The 18,532-nt window shown below is 38.8% G+C and overlaps 1 protein-coding gene across 1 annotated transcript in view; it reads right to left on the bottom strand.

Moving 5' to 3' along the window:
• Positions 1-18,532, bottom strand: part of megf11 (multiple EGF-like-domains 11) — an 86,479-nt gene that overhangs the window by 24,815 nt on the left and 43,132 nt on the right. Inside the window, exons 8-13 of the mRNA XM_088416625.1 lie at positions 16,998-17,134; positions 14,524-14,736; positions 12,838-13,012; positions 6,975-7,095; positions 1,723-1,886; positions 1,498-1,600 (exon numbers count right to left, since the gene is read on the bottom strand). Coding sequence (XP_088272751.1) covers positions 1,498-1,600; positions 1,723-1,886; positions 6,975-7,095; positions 12,838-13,012; positions 14,524-14,736; positions 16,998-17,134 — 913 coding nt within the window. The remainder of the gene's footprint in view (positions 1-1,497; positions 1,601-1,722; positions 1,887-6,974; positions 7,096-12,837; positions 13,013-14,523; positions 14,737-16,997; positions 17,135-18,532) is intronic.

Below are 18,532 nucleotides of genomic sequence, written 5' to 3'. Positions count from 1 at the left end.
CCTTAATTAGACTTTTTGGACTCCACGCTCAGGGTGAAGTTGAAAAAATAACCGATTCGATTACAAGATAAGGCTCAGGTCTAGGAATTCATTCAAGAACTGGCCAGTGAAAGTTCACTCAGGTAAAAGTTGAGCCAGAAATGATGAATGCAAAAATTGACTGCGGTTAAATTGCAATATTGTAATTAAATTACTTAAAAGCAGCAATTAAATACTGAAAATAAGAAACTGATGCTACCGTAAACATTTCTATAAATCAATAAAATGAACAGTCATGAATAAAAGGAACAACGTTGCCCCTCAAAGGGTAAACACAACATTAAATTTGCATAATTCGCTCGCATAAAATGGCAAATATCAGCCAATTGCGATAGTTGAACAGACCGACATAAAGCATAATTAAACAGTACATATATATATAATATTATATTTAAATTTTACAGTGTCTCAGTAAGTTCAGTCCAGAATTGCAGTCAATCATTGCTTCACAAAATATGAAGTTAGTGATAAAGCCACAACTTTGCTTTAACATTATTGCTGTAATCTGATTTGTGACATCATGACTTCAGTGCCACTCTTGTTTTGAAGAAGCCTGTAAAATTGTCAAGGTGAATGCTAAAAGGAGCGTAAGTCAAAGTGTTTAGTGAATTTACGTCTCTAAGTGAAATAGATAATTAAACATTTATATTAATTCATGGATCATTTGTCTTTTTATGTGAAAGCGTAAACTTCAAGACGAAAACACTGCTACACACAAATGTTTATCTGACATTCTTTCCTGGGATAAACATTACTTTGTTTGTGTTATAAACAGCTAAACAAATAGCTAAAAAAATACATAGCAGTAAGATGATTTTTAAAAATAGTTCAGCCCTATTTACTAGGATCATGAGAGGGTTACAAACCGCTCCCATGTGTTGCAGTGAAGTTCTGCATCACTGCAGAGAGCAACCAAAATAGTAAACAGATTCATATGACGCATCAAAATTCATGTCTACACAGCACGTGAAGAAAAAATCCACTCATATTTAACTTTAAATTTTAAGTTGGATTAGAGGAGCAAAAACTAAATGTGTGACAAAATGTGATTAAAATTTGCTGGCACATTTTGTGTTGGTGAATAAATTCCATCTTCAAATATTTATCCTCTGTGGTCAGCAGGTTCCCTGGATCTAATGCAACAACTAGTGTCAGCTAGTTTGCCAGTTGGAGCGCTAATTTAGCGCTTACTTGTCAACATAGCTCGTGCACATGACTTACTGACTGAGTGGCAAAAACAAATTGGACATTTAATTCACGCAAAGCAGTTTAGACATAGTGTGTAAACATGCTTTACACCTTAAGCCATCCGTCGTATTTGTCCTCTTTTTTTTTTGCTTTAATTTGATGTCTGTGTAGCTTCTGGTGACTTAAAGCTTTGAAGGTAGACAATGAATATTCATGCTCTCAGAGGGAGCGATAATTTCCACCCAAATTATACAAGAATAAAGTACCAACCTGTCCAGCCCGGGTGGCAGCGGCAGTAGCCACTCACTGGGTCGCAGCTGTCCGCATGACTACAGTCACAGCGCTCCCTGCACTCCAGCCCAAAAGTGCCATCCTAAAAAAAAAGTGCAAAAAACCCACATAAGGCTTAAGCCTTGTTCAACAATTTAACACCATACTGGCTTCAAGGTCGTGAGGAGATTTGCAATATCCTCTCCCATTTGGTTTCAAACTTACAGGGCAAGGCTCATCGCAGTGTTCGCCCCGCCAGCCCGGAGAACATGTACAGGTGCCATCGACCGGGTCACAAGCAGCACCGTTGGCGCACAAGCAAGTCTGATTACAGCCAAGACCCCAAAGACCACTGGAGCATAGGATGGAGCAGTCCACCCCCTGCCAGCCTGGATGAAGCAGGGAAACACAAAATACAGTGCAATGCTGTGTTTTACTCAACATAATCTCCAATCAAGTTCATTCAGTCTATTTCAATGTAGCTTTAGAAGGTTATCACTGGTGAGTGTAGAACATCATCTGCTTGCATTCATGCATACGAGACACTTAATTCCATTAAGCCATTCAACATTTTCTAATGCGTTTGTCCTTATTAAGGTCACAGGTACTGTGGAGTGTAGATCAGGTGATTTTTGGGAAGAGGTGAGGTGCAACCTGAATTGAAACCCTAGTGGGGGGGTGCATGTGAGAAGGATGGTGGGAAGGGACACAGAAAAAGAAGTAAAAAAAAAAAAAGAAACAATGGATGAAACAAAAGAGGGAAATAAGAGAGGGAGGGAGCATGGAAGAAGAGAATGAAAGAAAAGAAAAAACAATAGAAAAAGAGAAAAAGAAAGTTGATGGAAGAGAAAAAAGAAAATAGAAAAAGAAACAGAGGAAGGATGTAAAGATTGAGAAAAAGAATGGAGGAAGGGAGGATGAAAAAAGAAACAAAATGAAACAAAATGGAGCAAAGAAATACAGATAAAAGAAGATAGAAAAAGAAACAACGAATGGAAGGAAGGATGTACCAAGAGGAAAGGTAAAAAAGGAAGGAGGAAGGATGGAGGAAAAGGAGAAAAGGAAAGAGAAAGACAGAAAAAGAAAAATCGAAATATCGTGAAAAAGAGGAAGGAAGCATTTAACAAATGAGAAAAAGTAAAGAAGTGAAGAAGGAAAGGAGGAAAGAACAGAAGAAAACAAAAACGATCAGGTTAGTCTGATCAACACACACACACACACACACACACGACTCCTTTTACGATCTTTGTTTCTTCTGTTCCTTTCTCCCTCCTTTCTTTACTTTTCCTCTTTTGTTAAATCCTTCCTTTTTTTGTATCTTTTCTGCTGATGATAGAAATGTGTATTCTGGAAGAGTAAAATGTAATATTCCAACCTCCAATAGGGGTCAGTATATAAATAAATGAAAAATGTTACAACCCGCATCTCACATTCAGTCATTCTATCAATTTAAAAGGAATGCAATCATTCCACCTCTCAGACATATCGACCCGCACGTTGAATTACAAAAAACAGCATATTAGAGCAAACCGGCTGGATAATGAGGAAGACCAAACACTGCTAGAAACAAAAAGTTGAAAAGAGTTGTGCAGCAAGTTAAATGATTAAATAATTTCTTTGCAAGACTTGCTTTCACGACACAATTCCATCTGGATAAAATCTTATTTACTCCCTCTGACGTTCTCACGTGCAGAGGCGTAATGGAGAATTTGGAGAGCTGTCTGAAGCACCTGCCAGCGCCTCCCGAGGGCAAGCGTCCGCCCGCGTCTCTCGTGCATAATATTGCGCATTATTGACCGCGGCGGATATGTGGACCATGACATGAAGTGTATTGATGGTACAGTTCAATTGAGCCTGTTAAACAGTCAGGAAAGTCCCCTCTTGTTGACTCAATCATTCTTCTCACTGCCTGTGTCAAAGTCTCACAACAAGCATTGATTCCATCCTCTGTTGCCAGCGCGGTGATGGATGGTGGCGAGCGCTCACATCTGAGTGCACAAAGCAAAAATGTGAGAGGCAAGGTGTCACGACAACAAGATCCATCGGCGCCTTTTTATCTGGTGAAACTCGCAAAGTTTCGCGATGACAGGGCCATTAATGACAATGTTTATTGGGTTTTTATTCAATATCTAATCTTTTTTTTTTCTGTTAGGCTGAATTTAGCAATATCGTAAGTCCAACAAATACTATGTGGATTTGTGCAGTTGTATGGAAGCTTAGAACTGCTTAGAGTACAAATTTTGCATTGGCAAATACATTCGAACCTACTTAGAAGTATTTCTGTTCAAAATTTCAAGAACATTGAAGTATTTAAATACATCTGAACATATCCGCAAACATGCTCAGAAATTGAAAGGAAATAAAGACAAAAAAGAAAGCAGGATGAAAACAAAGAATGAAAGAAAGGATGGCACAAAAGACGGAAATGAAGGAAGGAAAGAAAAGAGAAATGAAAGCATGAAGGATAAAGAGGAAGGAGGAAAGGAAAATGAAAAAAAGAACAAAAGAAGAAAAAAAGAAGAAAGGAACAAAGGAAAAAGGAAAGAAAAAAGAAAGCAAAAAAGAAAGACAGAAAAAAGAAATTATGGGACAAAAGAAATGGAGAAAGAGGAAAGAACAAGGGAAAGAAAAGAAGAATGGATGATGAAAGCAAAAGGAAAGGACAAAGAAAGAAAAAGAAAGGAAGAGGGAAGAAAAAAACTTTAAAAACTATGAAAAAGGAAGCCATGAAAGAAGAAAGTTGAAGAAAGGAAAAGGGAAGGAAAGAGGGAAGGAAAGAAAGAGAACAAAAGAAAAAAGAAAAGATGGACGGAAGGTTGAAAATGAAAGAAAGAAAGAAAGAAAGAAAGAAAGAAAGAAAGAAAGAAAGAAGAAAAGGAAACAAGGAATGGAACAATAAAAAGAAAGAAAGAAAGAAAGAAAGAGAAAAAGAAATGATGTGATGAAAGAAAAGGAAATAGGGGAGGGTGGAAAGGAAGGACAAGGTGAAAGCAAGAAAAAGGAAGAAAGAGAGAAGAAAAAACTATGCAAAAGGAAGGCATGAGGGATAGAGAGCAAGAAGGAAAGGGAAAGAGGGAAGGAAAAAGAAAGAAAAACAAACAAAAAAAGAAAGGCATGATGGAAGGAAGGAGGAAAATGAAAGAAGGAAGGAACGTAACAAAGGAAGAAGTAAAAGAAAAGGGAACAAGGGATGGAACACAATAAAAAGAAAAGAAAGAAAGGAAGTAACGAAACTAAAAGAATTAAAAAAAAAGAATAAAAGAAATGACCGAAGGAAGGAGGAAAAAGGGTTGGTAAAGATGAAAGAAAGAAAGCAATGAATGAAGGAATCAAGAAATGATTTTTTTTTTTAAATACATTCAAACATACTTGCCATTGCCCCATTTTGATTCCACGTTAGCAGCTCTACTATACACTTCTGTACAAAAAGCAATCGGAACAAATTCCAACAACCAGGTTTAAGAATAAGCATTCTAATGGTGCAGAAGTATTCGCCCTAGGATACTCGAATTTGCATACCTTTTATTTTGGTCAGATAAAACAAGTGAAATAATAGAAAAAAATTGAAGGCAAAGAGTGAGGTAAGGTCAGCAAGAAGCAGTGATAAAGAAAGGAAAAATGAAAATTCAACAACAACCCTTTTCAAAAAGTGACCTTGGTTTTCATATGCTCTAGTTTTCATTCAATACTGTTTTGAAAAATTGTTTTTGTCTTCATTTTGTTCCAATTTCCTACATCCCCTTTGTTGTGGAAACAAAAACCGTATTTCAGAGCTTTTGTAAAATTAAAAAAAGTTTCAGCAATTAGCATTGTATAACACATTGCTAGCTTATATCAACTACTCAACCTTTTGGCCTGCCCGACAGCAACGCTGCAGTATAAGTTGAACTTTCAAAGTAAAAGCAAATGTTATAATAAACACACTTTTTGGGCCAAGGAGTCCTATTTAATTGGCATGCTCAATTAACAAGCATGACTTTAAGCCTTTAAACTTTAACTTTGACTCGAAACCAAAGACATTGTTATGAAGCTCTTATTCATTTTATTTGGCGTGCTTTTATTTTGAATGCATTACTTTTGACATGATGAGTTACACCGATTTTGCCCAAAGTGATTTTGACCGAGTGATGTTGAACACACTGGAAGTGTCGTTAATAATAAAAGCTTGAATTGTGGAAAACACTTTGCTGCGTGTGGGAACCTTTACACACCGTACGATAAAAAGTTTGATAATTAGTAGGGATGGTATGATACCTTGTGCTACGATATCTTGCTGGACTAGAGTGCCACAAGAATTGTCGTCCCTCTGAGCACAAGATCCTTTTTCATTTGGTTGTTTTTTCGGCGTGCAGCTTGTTACTGCTCTGACAGGAACACAAGCATCCGATTATGGTGAGACTTTATAATTAACATTACTATGCCAAATAATGTATGAACACCAATGTTTGTGTTTTGACTCAAAGGTTTTTATTTTGACGTTGTTCCCTGAAAGCATATCAGGATAACGGATGTCTTCATACAGCACAACCTGTTGCTGCGTTACAGTCGTGAATCGCGACCCAATATAAACAACACAATCTCATCCTGAAATCACATTTAATCTCCAATTCAGACTGCTCAAAACGACATAATTATATTGTGCCTGTTGTCAGCATGTCGCAAAGCCTCTAGCATGAATTAGCTGCTAGCTAGCAGCGCTCGAGTGCTCTATACTGGCTGACTAGAGCAGTCAAATTACATTTCAGAGGCAGTTTAAGACGAAAATGGACGCATTCTAACGCTGGCAACTTGACAGTTGCCGTTTGTACTGATCACAAAGCAAGCTGACTCACCACAAAAAAAAAACAAAAGTTGATGATCAAAATTATATACATTTTGGTCACATATAATTAAGTGGAAATGTGTTTTTTGGGTTTCTGCGTTTATATTTTTCACCAAGGAAAATCAAGAGAAAATAATCCATTTGTTCATCGTTTTTGATGTCTACTACAGACTCTGAAACGGATTAATTAGGTTTCTTACAGGAAATAGTGCTTTATTTTTTATTCTATCCGGCTTTAATCAGACTATCTGTGATTAAACTGGGCTCACTGCAACGCAACCCATCGTCATAACAAGACTAAGACCTCCGATCAGTTCAGAGACCTGGACCAGAACCTCTCTCACTGTCCCTCACGGGAGCAAAGCACGAACCCTCCTCACTGATAACAATGATAAGACATCCGCATTCCTTGGAGTCCTCATTAGACATAACCTGTCATATAGGCCACACAGCAAAGGGCTGCAGAGGCCTCACCTCCTTGAAGAATGCCTGAAGAAAAGTACAATTCCTTTGGGGGTAGCTCGTCACTTACGACATGAAGTTCACCGTAGCTGTTCGGCAGGAGGCCTCGAGAGTACTTCATTAGACCATCACTGGGCCTCAGATGCAGCCTCAAATGACGCGAAGTTAAGATATTACGCTACTCGGAACGTACCTTCCCTGCACGTGCAGGATCCGTCGACAGGCGAGCACGAAGCGTGGTTATGGCAGGAGCAGGTGGACATGCAGCTTGGTCCAAATAAGCCAGGAGGACACCCAGTGGCACAGTCTTCGCCCTGCGATGGAAATAATAGCAAGTGGAAACCCGATCAGAATGGCAATAAACGCTGACCTATGAATCTTGAATATTGGCGTTAACTGATTCTGCTTTTGACCTTGTTAAATGAATGACAAATTCAGTACTATGATCGGAAAGCCAGAATTTCAATGCGGCTCTTGCTGTCAATAACATGAACATATAGTCTATTAAGCAGTGGTTTCGCTAAACTTTTTCTGTGATGTCCTCCCCGTGAAATACGTTTGCTGTGCCATTCGGTCGGATTTAAAAAACTTTTAGCTACATTTGAAGTGGTATCTCTATGCGTGTTTTATTCAGTTAACTCCAGAAGATAACATCATCTGTTTTCTTTCTGGCTGGTCTGTGTGATGAAAAACAATGTGCATCTGTATAAAGCTTATAACACAATCAAGGCACACAACATATTACACGTTGTAAAGAGTCACTATAACGCAATTTAGCAATAGGTTGCTTCATGGTCCATTTAATCCAATCCAATTAATCCTCCCTTAATTTGAAGTAAAATACACATTTTTCCTCACATGCCATTAACAAGCATTGAATTAGAGTCCAACACCCGCAGAAACCCAGTTCAAAGCTTATGTACCCCCTAATGCGCCCAGGGGGGCTCGTACCATCATTTTCTAGTCAGTATAGAATTGAGATACTGCTGAAAAAGTGTGATGTATATTCTAAAAAAAAAAGGATTTTTTTTTTATAACATCTAGACTACACAGTTATGGCATTCATTGTGTGACAAACACTCACATTAACATCGTTTTAATATAACGAAGTCAAAGTGTAAATTTGAGAAATAGAAAATAGGAAAGATAATGATATATTTGAGTTGTGTGAAAGATTCTTTATGTATAATGTAACATGATTGATTTTTTTAAAAATTATTATTAACTTCTAATAAATAAATATCATTTTCAAAAGGCGATTTAAATTAGCTTTTGTTTCCATTAAGGCAGTAATAAGTGACCGAAACCCGATGGGGCTCAGTTGCCATAGAGACCACGGCTCAATTTTCTAGCTTGTTTCTGCATCCTGGCGAACAGTAATGGCTTCATGGGTCACGTCCTTGTCCCCGTATTATGACTCCTTTCATTCGGTGGGGTCATGAGTCGGCAGTAGGATTTTAGGAATTTATCAGCACGCCGTGCATCTGGTGCTTTGGTAGGACGCTCCGAATTTTTTTTCACCCTCTGCCGGATGATAATGTTCCGGGCTCGGGTGAAACCGGGGGGTGCAATGTGTCGGCTATCGCAGTCAGTCAGCGGCAGCCTCCAAATCTCACATTAATAACAGTGCCGATGGGAGGCCGACGGCCACCGTGGTTCAGCCGTTAAGCGCCTTATCATTACATCTGGTAAAGGACACGCCGTATTGCCCACCATGTCCTCTATAACCTGCTGTCATTTGAATGTCTCTGCTTTAAAGGCTGAGCACTAACTGCACCCGTCTCGTCCTTCCTCATAAGCCGGAGATCACAGCCAGTTGAAGCAGTCCCGTCCTCACACACTCACACACCTACACACGCGCGTCCTCCCGTTGCATAGCTTGAGTGACAGGTGACACAATGATTTAGAGTTCCAATTAGGGCCTCGCCGGAGTCCTGCACGGCTCGGGCCCCTCTCGCTCAACTGCTGGGGGACGGCAGGTCCGCTCGCTGCTCTCATTATCATTTTGAACTCTAGTTTAAACAGAAGGCGAGAGATGTGCTGGCGGATAGCAAGGGCGGAAGGCGCATCTTAAAACGGCTCTCCTCCCCCTAGCGCGACACATAAAAGCCCCTGTCTGCCGATGAAATTTTGATCAATCGGCCGCAATAAACCTTTGTTCTTACGCAAACGACAGCGCCAGGACTGCTAAGAAAAGCAGTTTTGTTGGGTTTTAAGTCCAGGGAGGAGATCATCTGGTCAAGCTTCTGCCAAATGACTGCTGGATTCGACTGCAGCACGGCAAATGTTGATTTTTGCCGTTATACGCAAAGCACAGACCTGTGGTGGGGCCGCTCTCAGGAGACAAACTCCCTCATTATCGTCTGATTCATATTCCTTTTGAGCCGTAGAAGGAATAAAGCATGCATGTGGAGAGTCATTATTAAAACACCGGGCTGTCAGTCTGCCAGGCAAGAGAGTCGCAGGACCTTACGTAACAAACCCAGTCAGTGAGGTGACGGGTGCAACCTACAAACCGGGCCGTCCTTGGCATCGTGGTGTAATTGAAGAGCGTTTTCATCCGCTAGCTGACAAAACATTGATCTGCTCGGTACCCTTTGAGATTGGTAATTATCAGTGTCATTTGCATCCAATCAGTCTCACTCCTTAACAGTTCATCTAACAACCTGGAGAGCGGGCGCATCTTAAAATTCATGCGGCACGACGGAAAATGAACCTGTGAACCTTTTGATGAGGTTGGAAAGCCCTGAGAGACGAGGAAATCATTTCTTTTCGCCACCAACAAAGGCCGACTGAAAACTATCTCAGACTTGCTAATGCGGACATTATTCACATTCAGCAGCGCCGACAGAATGCAGATACTAGAGTATAAACATAGCGTAGCTATTTCTATATGACTATGTACAGTTTGTAACACTTGGGAGGGTGCGGGGGGGCACTGCCTGAATGGGTACATGTAATTACTTTGTCCTAGTCAAAAAAGAGCATGTCCAATTACCAGGGCTAAATCAAGCATGCAGGAGCTCCATCTATCTACTTTACTTTGCTCCCTGATGATGCTGCAGAACAAAGCTGCACCGGGGATTTTTGGGCCCATCGCCATTGACCCGGGGAAGCCATTTCGCCGTAGCTGTGATGTCATCATCAAGCCATTTTTAAAAGCACCCAGTGCGATAATGATCGGGCCCCATGTGACAAGAGGGTACACTCTAAAAACAACAACAAAAATTGACCAAACATTTTGGGCTAAACAAGTGAACTCTTTAAAAAAAACCTCCTTGTAACACCATTAATCTAAAATGATATTCTAAAGCAGTGGTTCTCAACCTTTTTTCAGTGACGTACCCCTGTGAAATATGCTTTCAACTAAGTACCCCTTAACCAGTACAAAATCATTTTTTGGTAGTAAAAAAACAAAAAAAAAGTCTTAAAACATGCCATCAGTGTCTGATTTATTAAACTGTGTTTGATTTATTAAACTTTAGAACCCTTGGAACTTCATACGTAAAGGTCCAAGAAAAAAATAACAACATAAAGTGTCCTTTTTTGGATCATAGAGGAGATGTTATAAAAAAAAAAAAAAAAAGTTTTAATAAATTAAAATAATCAACATAACGTGTTAGACTTGTTCTCAAAAACAAATAATTATAAATAAATATTTGTCCATAGATAAAGTGTCCTCTTTTGGGATTACTGAGATCTGTTCATTAAAATATATCATTAACTTAGATATTAATACATAATTGCCCACAAAAATATTCAACATTAAGTGTCAGACCAATTCTCAAAAAGAAATAATTAAAAATAAATAATTAAAAATAATTATTAGTCGACAGAAAAATATTAAACTTAAAAGTGTCCTCTTTTGGGATCATAGTAGAGATGTGTTAAATAAATTATTAACTTGACAGGTAACGAGAGGTGGCACATGACAAGTTGGCTTGAACTGTTCTAGTGTGGGGTAAAATCTAGCTTTTTACAATAATGAAATTGAATAACCTACTGAACATAAAGTTCATTTTATGAACTTTTCCTGAAACAATTGCTAAACTTAATTATCTTTCAAAGGATTTTTGCATGTTTTTTTGTTTTATTTAAAATCTCGAGTACCCTCTTGTGTCCCTCTAAGTACCACTAGGGATACCCGTACCCCCATGTGAGAACCACTGATCTAAAGAATGTCACGCTTGTGGCACATGAACTTAGCACCAAATCAAACTGTTTTTTCCTCTATCTTAGAAGGCAGCCGCCATTTTGTCACAAGATATCAGAGTTACTCATCAGTGCTCAGCGAATGCCCACACCTGGCTCACCTGTTTTCAGCATTTGGTCATGTGATGTTCATAAGCTGAGCCTTAATGCAACTGTGATGTATTTCTCATTTGACAGCAACATGACCTCTCCCCGAGATGGACAAAAACGGACGGAATATTAATCGGAAAGTTCTGTTCAGACTAATGGGTGTTATAGAATTTGGGGGCGAGGCAAAGCTTTTGTGTAGCTATTTTTGTTAAAGGTCTCTATCAAAAAAAAACATGACCGCTCCAGCCGTCTTTCTACACCAATCCTTCATATGTAGTGCGTCTGTTCCAATCCGACTCCAGCCCTCCAGGTCTGTATAATGGATCCGACAGACCTCCCTGGCCTGGAGGAACAGGTGGAGCAAATTAAGACACAGTCTGCGGCCTCGCGCTGTGGCTCAATTCGCCACAGAAGCCCCGCTCCTCGACAAAGGCAATTTCTTCTGAAATGTTATGTTGCCCGCAATGCACTCTTCTCAGTCACACTCGCTCTGTAACTTTAGACTGCAAGACAAGAAACACGCAACTGAAGTTGTACAAATAATTAGAGCTGCAAAAGGGGGACAGTGTGACCGTGCGCAGCGGACACGTATACGGCGGGGATTGCGTTTGGTGCGGGAACACTGTACAGTAAATGGCTTGTTGTTTTCACTTCTCTGATGCTCCAAGTGAAGATAAATCAAGCAGTCAATTCAAATGAGACACACTAGATTACAGCCAAGACGAAGCAAAATAATAGATTCTCTTCTGAGAGGAGATGCAGCCATGGACAATATTTTACTTTGAAAATACAATTTAGATATTGGCTTTTGCCTCCTTCCTTTCCCCAGTGAAAAGTACAATGAGGAAAGACAAAAGTCAATCTACAAATTTAATGAAATATTATGACAACATAACTCATTGCAAATCGACTCTCATAATTACGACAATGATTCAACTAAAAGAGGAAATTATGTGAGAAAATATTGGTCACTGGATGAACAGTGATAGTCTGTTCCCAAAAGATTGTAATAGACTTTTGCATAATGAAATGCACTCCAATTAGCAAGAAATTGCGGGTTAATTAAGAAAGCGTAATCATCTCGCTACAAGCGTCAATGCAGAAGGTAATTTTTGGGTTTCTGCTACAATCGCATAATGGATAAAACTCAAAAGCTTTTTTTCAGTGCGATCTTGTTGATATGTTTCCCCATAAACGACTGGAGCACAAATGTATGCAATGCTCCCTTTTTTTGTTTTTTTTGCAAGTAAATTCTACGTAAATAAAATTCCTTACTTTTCACGCGCAGTTTACAATGAGCCAAAACAACAAAGCAGTTTCATAGCGAGAAAAAAATGGTGACCAACCAAAATGATTTGCGCAGCATTAATTTTCTTGATTTGAAATATCCTTAACTTGCTGCAAAGTGGTCTTGTGATTAGCACACTAGCCTTACACTTATGACGCTGAATCTTGGCCCTAGTCATCCTGTGTGAAGCTCACAAATTTCCCAACCCTTGCATGCATTTCTGCAGATATGCCAGCTTTCCCCCATATGGCAGTTTATTCTTTTTCTACATGTGCCCAGAAATGATTGGCTGTGCTAAAACTTGGATAAATGGACTGTGCTTACTCAACCACTTAAAATGATTGGCCCAAAAAATAAATAAATGAAATAAAATAAAGTTATTATAGGATACAGGGTGCAAAGGGGGTTGACACAATCACAGTGATGTTCATGTTGCTTATTTATGAATGCACCATAGTAGACTCACCATAAAGCCTGGTGCGCACATGCAGGTACCAGAGATGGGATGGCAGTCGGCTCCATTGGTGCAGCTACACGGCAACATGCATTCCTCCCCAAAGTAGCCTGGTGGGCAGGTCTCATTACAGTAAATCCCCGTCCATCCCGCAGTGCAGGTGCACTCTCCAGAAAGTGGGTGGCAGCTTGAAGCATAACGAGAAGAACAGATGAGACAAAAATGCAACCGCAAAAGTCAGAACATAAATATGTGTGTGTGTTAGAGATGCACTGATAACACTTTTTGCAGATAGAGTGTGAGTAGGAAATAAGTTGTTACCTTTTATCATCATTTTAAATTCGCTGCTGTGCTGTATATATATATATATATATATATATATATATATATATATATATATATATATATATATATATATATATATATATATATATATACACACACACACACACACACACACACACACACACACACGTACTGTATATATATTTGTTTTTTAACGTTTTTTTTTTAATAATGTGAAGTTCTACTTTATTTAAGCGCCTTGGTTCTATTGTGAACCTGAAGTGGGAGTATCAATAAAAAGCTAGAAGCCAGTACAGTACTTTTGAAGAAATTTTTGCTATATACCAACAGCACGCCATTGGAGAACACACAGATTGCGGTGCAATGATGGGAACTAATCCATTACCAAATCAATTGCAATTCAGTTTTGATGGTCAATAAAAGAGATGGGGTTCCAAACATGCAGATTTATTTTAATTGCATAATGAACTTATTCATTTTACCTTATTATGTGTTCTATACAAAATAGGTATTATGTAGGCATTATAGTATGTAGGCATTTTATGCCTACATTTTTATTGAGATTTGGAATAAATAGGGGACCAAAACTTTATCAAATATATAGAGGTTTGTAAATTCATGTAGCTCCTGAGCTGAAATTAGTTTGGCACAACTGGTTTAGCCCATTTCCCTCGGAGAGGTGAATTTTGGTGAGTGACTGAAGGTAGCGGTTCTTTTGATCTCGTTAGGGTTTTTCCAAGGTCACAAAAGTTTGCAAATATTCATCAAATGCTCGCTAGATGGTCAGCAGGTCTTCACCTGGAATCGTCCTGTTGTAGGAAATTGCTGAACATGAAATGTTCCAAATTTCCTTGTAGCAAGAGAAGTATAGGCGAATGTCTGGTGAGAGTTTGGTGATCGTTTGCAATCTTAGACGAACCCTGACCAGATCAAAAGAGCCGCTAGAAAATCACTAAAAATTGCCAGAAAATCACCAAAGTCCGCCCTTCAATAGGATAGGGGCTTAAAATTCCGAAAATCCGATTCATCGATTAATCAACACAGAGGCCTCAGGGGACATTCTTAGCATTTTGAAGGGCACGAGTACAGACACTATCAGAAAAGTGCATCCCTAGTGAATGTGTGTGTGTGTGTGTGTGCTTATTTGAAATGAAAGAGATGTCTCCTTTCTCCTTCACTCTGCGGTGACTTCTTTGGAGACAGAATCAGAGCATTAACACGGCATTAACTATGAATGCTGAGAAATTATGAATGAAGCGGAGGTCACAATGAAAAGCTAACTGGGTGACACGGCCGAGAGGTGGTTAGACTTCAAAATGAGGGGCGCATAAGAGCCGAAAATGAGGAAGATACAAGTTTGACTAGTCCTTTATTTGAAGGCCATTCACTTACCTCACAGTGTTGGTGGCATTACAGGGGCAGTACTTGTCACAAATGAGGCCGTAGAGGCCCGGGGGGCAGAATCTCTCCTGGCAATTGGACCCTTTAAAACCAGTTTCGCACAGACAGGCTCCATTGATGTGGTGGCACTTGGCACCATTTTGGCACTCGCACTTGTGGTTACACTGCGGACCGTACGTGCCCACAGGACAGTCATCTTGACACCTGTACGCAGAGAGGACATTTCTCAGGTACACTTTTGGGTGTAATGTAAGACCAACAACGACATATATTTTCCAAATTTTCCACTCAAATACAAAAACAAAACAAAACTGTGATTTGTCCCTGAGTCTCAAACTTGATAAAATATTAAACAACAAATAAGAACACAACAAATTAATTTCTTACAATAAATCAAAAAGTACTTCCCCAAAAACTGCCTGCTTGATGATTTAAGTAATCACATTTTGTTGAGTATTTTAAAACACATTTGCCCCAAAAGGAAAACTGAATAAGAAATTGGAAATTAAAGTTCTAGCCTGTTGTTTGTTGCAAAGGTTTTGTTGGCTACTGCCCTCGGAGAGTTGAAATCAATCTTCAACAAGAATTATTAACGTGCCATTTCTACACATTTAAATACAGTAGTAAAAAATGTTCCATTCGTATTGTAGAGAGAAAGATTGTGGAAAGCAACTCCCTGCAGTGCGCGGGTAGCACTTCAGCATCTCTGCAGGGGTTGGACTTTGGAACCATTATCAATGTCAAACATGAGTGCATCGCTCCTCAACAAGTAAATGTAAAAGTAAAGTTAAAGTGTATTCAAAAGCTTCGGTCTAATAATAACTCCTGGACTGCACACTTTCAGCCAAATAGCGAGCTTATATGAGAGTCTACATAACAGCAACCTACATATTTTCAAAGGACCTCCTATTTGACTATAATGAAAGAAGCACTGAAGATTGTTGCATTTTAAAGACTTCATTTTGACTAAAAGGGCCAAATGTAACATGATAGAATTACAGAGCAAAGATAAGAGACACAATAGCTTTGATATTCTTGAACTGATTTGGTTAATTTAGTTCAATTTATGTGTGCTTTGTTTGCTTTGATCATTGTTTTTTGGCGCCACCTCTGGCCGCTGTTGATATTACATTTTGTAGCGAGGAAGGATGGTGTGGCTTCACTTGAGAGCAGTCACGATCTTTGACACACACATTGTTCTGTCTCTCTGTGAAATCTGGCCCAGGAGTGTCTATAAGTTATACTTCTTTGTTAGAATGTTGTCATTTATAATAATATGCCCAAAATTACTTGTTGATCCAATAACTTGTGACCGAGGAAAACATGCTAGCTAATGTTAGTTCTTCTTCAGCATTTTTGTCTGTGCCAGGTATTTCCCTTTGGTATATGTTAGCATATGCAAAGGTTTTGCATTGCTAAGTTCTCATTTGCATCTAATTCAGTGATATGATTGATTTAATCAATGGAATTTTGTTTGTTGTACATTATTTTGAAAGTATCTTCAAAAGTATTTGCGAGACTCAAGCAAGCTGAGGGATTCCATTACTTTGTCATTTATGAGCTCATATTTTTAGGTGTCCCCCCTTAAATCCTGTATGTTACAAAACAACTTATGCAATTACTTGACTTAACTTGGAACTTGCTTGGAAGTGGACGGTATCAACTTGAGACGTACTTATGACTTGCACTTAAGTGACTTACTCCCACTTTTGGCAGGAAGTGAGCAGATGTCTTCAACCCTACTGTATGTTTCATTATCCTATGTTGGGCCAGACTATTCCTAGCAGGTTAATTCACTCATCGCCGACAAAATGAATGCGTGCAATTTAGAAGGAAAAAAAAAGGTAAAATAAAAGACTGGACAAGGTTTCCATCAGTGAGACGATTGCCTGTGCTGAAGTAATAAAGCAGAGCAGCTCTATGCTGCTACGACAGACGAGGGGAACTTAAAAGATGTGTGGATTTCAATGAGACTTTAATAAAAACCCATTACTTATAATTAATGACCGGAGCCCAAACAGCGTGTAGCCCAGCGTGAGATCAATGGACAAGTTGGGAGTAGAAGAAGATGAAGGCTGGAGACACAAAAAGCTGACCGCTCAGTATGAAGTACGAGATTAATTAAACATTTACAACACTATTGGAAGCTTCCAACTCACCTTGAAATGAAACAATGGCTATATATATATATATATATATATATATATATATATATATATATATATATATACTGTATAATACTATATATATATACTGTATGTAAAAACAACTTATTTCACTTGAGAATGGACTTATTTAAGCATTTCCGTTCACTTTTAAAATAACAGGTTGGAGCCTCATTAGCAAGTCAACAAAGAGAATAGGTCAGTGATTTTACAGGGAGTGTAATTGTCAGCATGAAACTCAGTCTTTGCATGGAATATCAATAAATCGTCACATTGTCTGTCTTTTCGCAATGGTGGTACCTGCGACCGCTGAAGCCAGCTGCACACTGGCACTGGCCTGTGACGTGGTCACACATGCCGCCATTGCGGCAGGAACAGTCTTTACTACAGTTGATGCCGTACTTGCCAAGGGGACACGGCTGGCCACAAACAGAACCCTGTGAAGAGCACAACCAGATGAGATCAATGATGTAGTGAAAATCAATATATAATGCATTTGGGCTTGATTATGTTCTGTTCTGATTGGTATTAGTGTTGGAGATCCAATTCCCGTTGGGGTTGGTATCGGAGTTTTCTGTTCTGGGCTTTTGTTGTTGTTGTTTTGTTTTTTTTTGGTCATTTTGAGTTCTAGGTTTACTGATGGGCACCTGTTTATGTTTTGAAGTTTCAGTTCAATTCCTCTTTTGTGAGTGACTTGTTAGTTTGATTGCGTCCACCTGCCCTCATTAATCTGCTTCACTTGTGTGTGCCAATCAGCTCCCTGCACCTATTGTGTCACGATCAGGTGGTCCTTTGTCTCGTCAGTTTAGAGTGTATTTAGTTTCCTGTTTTTTTTTTTTCTAGTTCTGGTTGGATCATTGTCTTTGTTTCAGTAGTGAGCTGTTTCGGTCACCATCACCTAGTTTTTCTTGTTTCCAAACCCGTTTCACAGAGTCTTGCTTCCGAGTTTTGATTCCTTTTTTTGTTTAGTTGTTACTTTTGTTAGGTGGCTGACTGTTAATGTTTGCACTCTCCCCAGATTAAATCATTATTTTGATCACACCCCACCTGTCTACCTCCTCTTCATTTTGGGTCTGTACCCACTCCAATGTGCCAGCATGACAGATTAATTTGGTTTGAATATCATGCTTGGAAATGTATTATTTTGAAAATGTGAACATTTTTCATTTAAATCGAAATTCATCATAATATCCTCCTAAGACCCAGCCTATTCATTTTTGTCCATTAGAGAGGACATTTGTTTCTGGTCTATATCTTTTGACTCATTCAAGCTGTCCTATTGAGTGCTCAGAGTGCTTCCTGTTTTTTCCAACAATGTCTCATGTTTGGGTGGGTTGCAATTCACTTTGCCAATCTTGACTTTTCCTTGTTGAGACAAAATGAACACAGCAGTGGACATAAATATAAGGCTGGGTTTCAGACGTTTAATACGTTTTCTAAATGCTGTTCCAAGATTTATTTGTTTGCTGAAGTGTTCTTTTCATCATGATTCATGATGATGCTGATCCTGTTTGTTGTGACCTTGTCAGGCATGAGTTTTCACTTGAGTGTGATTGTAACTAATATTATATTAGTACATAATCGATTTTAAGGACAATGTGTCAAAATTTTATCTAGAGGTTATATCTTATTTGAGCATGAAGGTGTAGAGTTGCTTCATAGCTCATCATACAGGCATATTATTAAGTATTTGTATTACACATGTTTAATATGCTACACATTTTGTTCATTAGTAATATGATCATACCATTTCTGTTCATTTCCTCATCATCATTTAGTTATAAAGGATACACAAGTTGATAATTAGTGGCCTTAATTGGGCCAAAAAATAAATT

Source organism: Hippichthys cyanospilos, chromosome 6 (assembly GCF_059441005.1).
Source record: "Hippichthys cyanospilos isolate Australia breed blue-spotted pipefish chromosome 6, RoL_Hcya_1.0, whole genome shotgun sequence".
Lineage (NCBI taxonomy): Eukaryota > Metazoa > Chordata > Actinopteri > Syngnathiformes > Syngnathidae > Hippichthys > Hippichthys cyanospilos.
The sequence above is the reverse complement of the archived record's forward strand: the minus strand, read 5'-3'. Positions and strand labels throughout refer to the sequence as shown.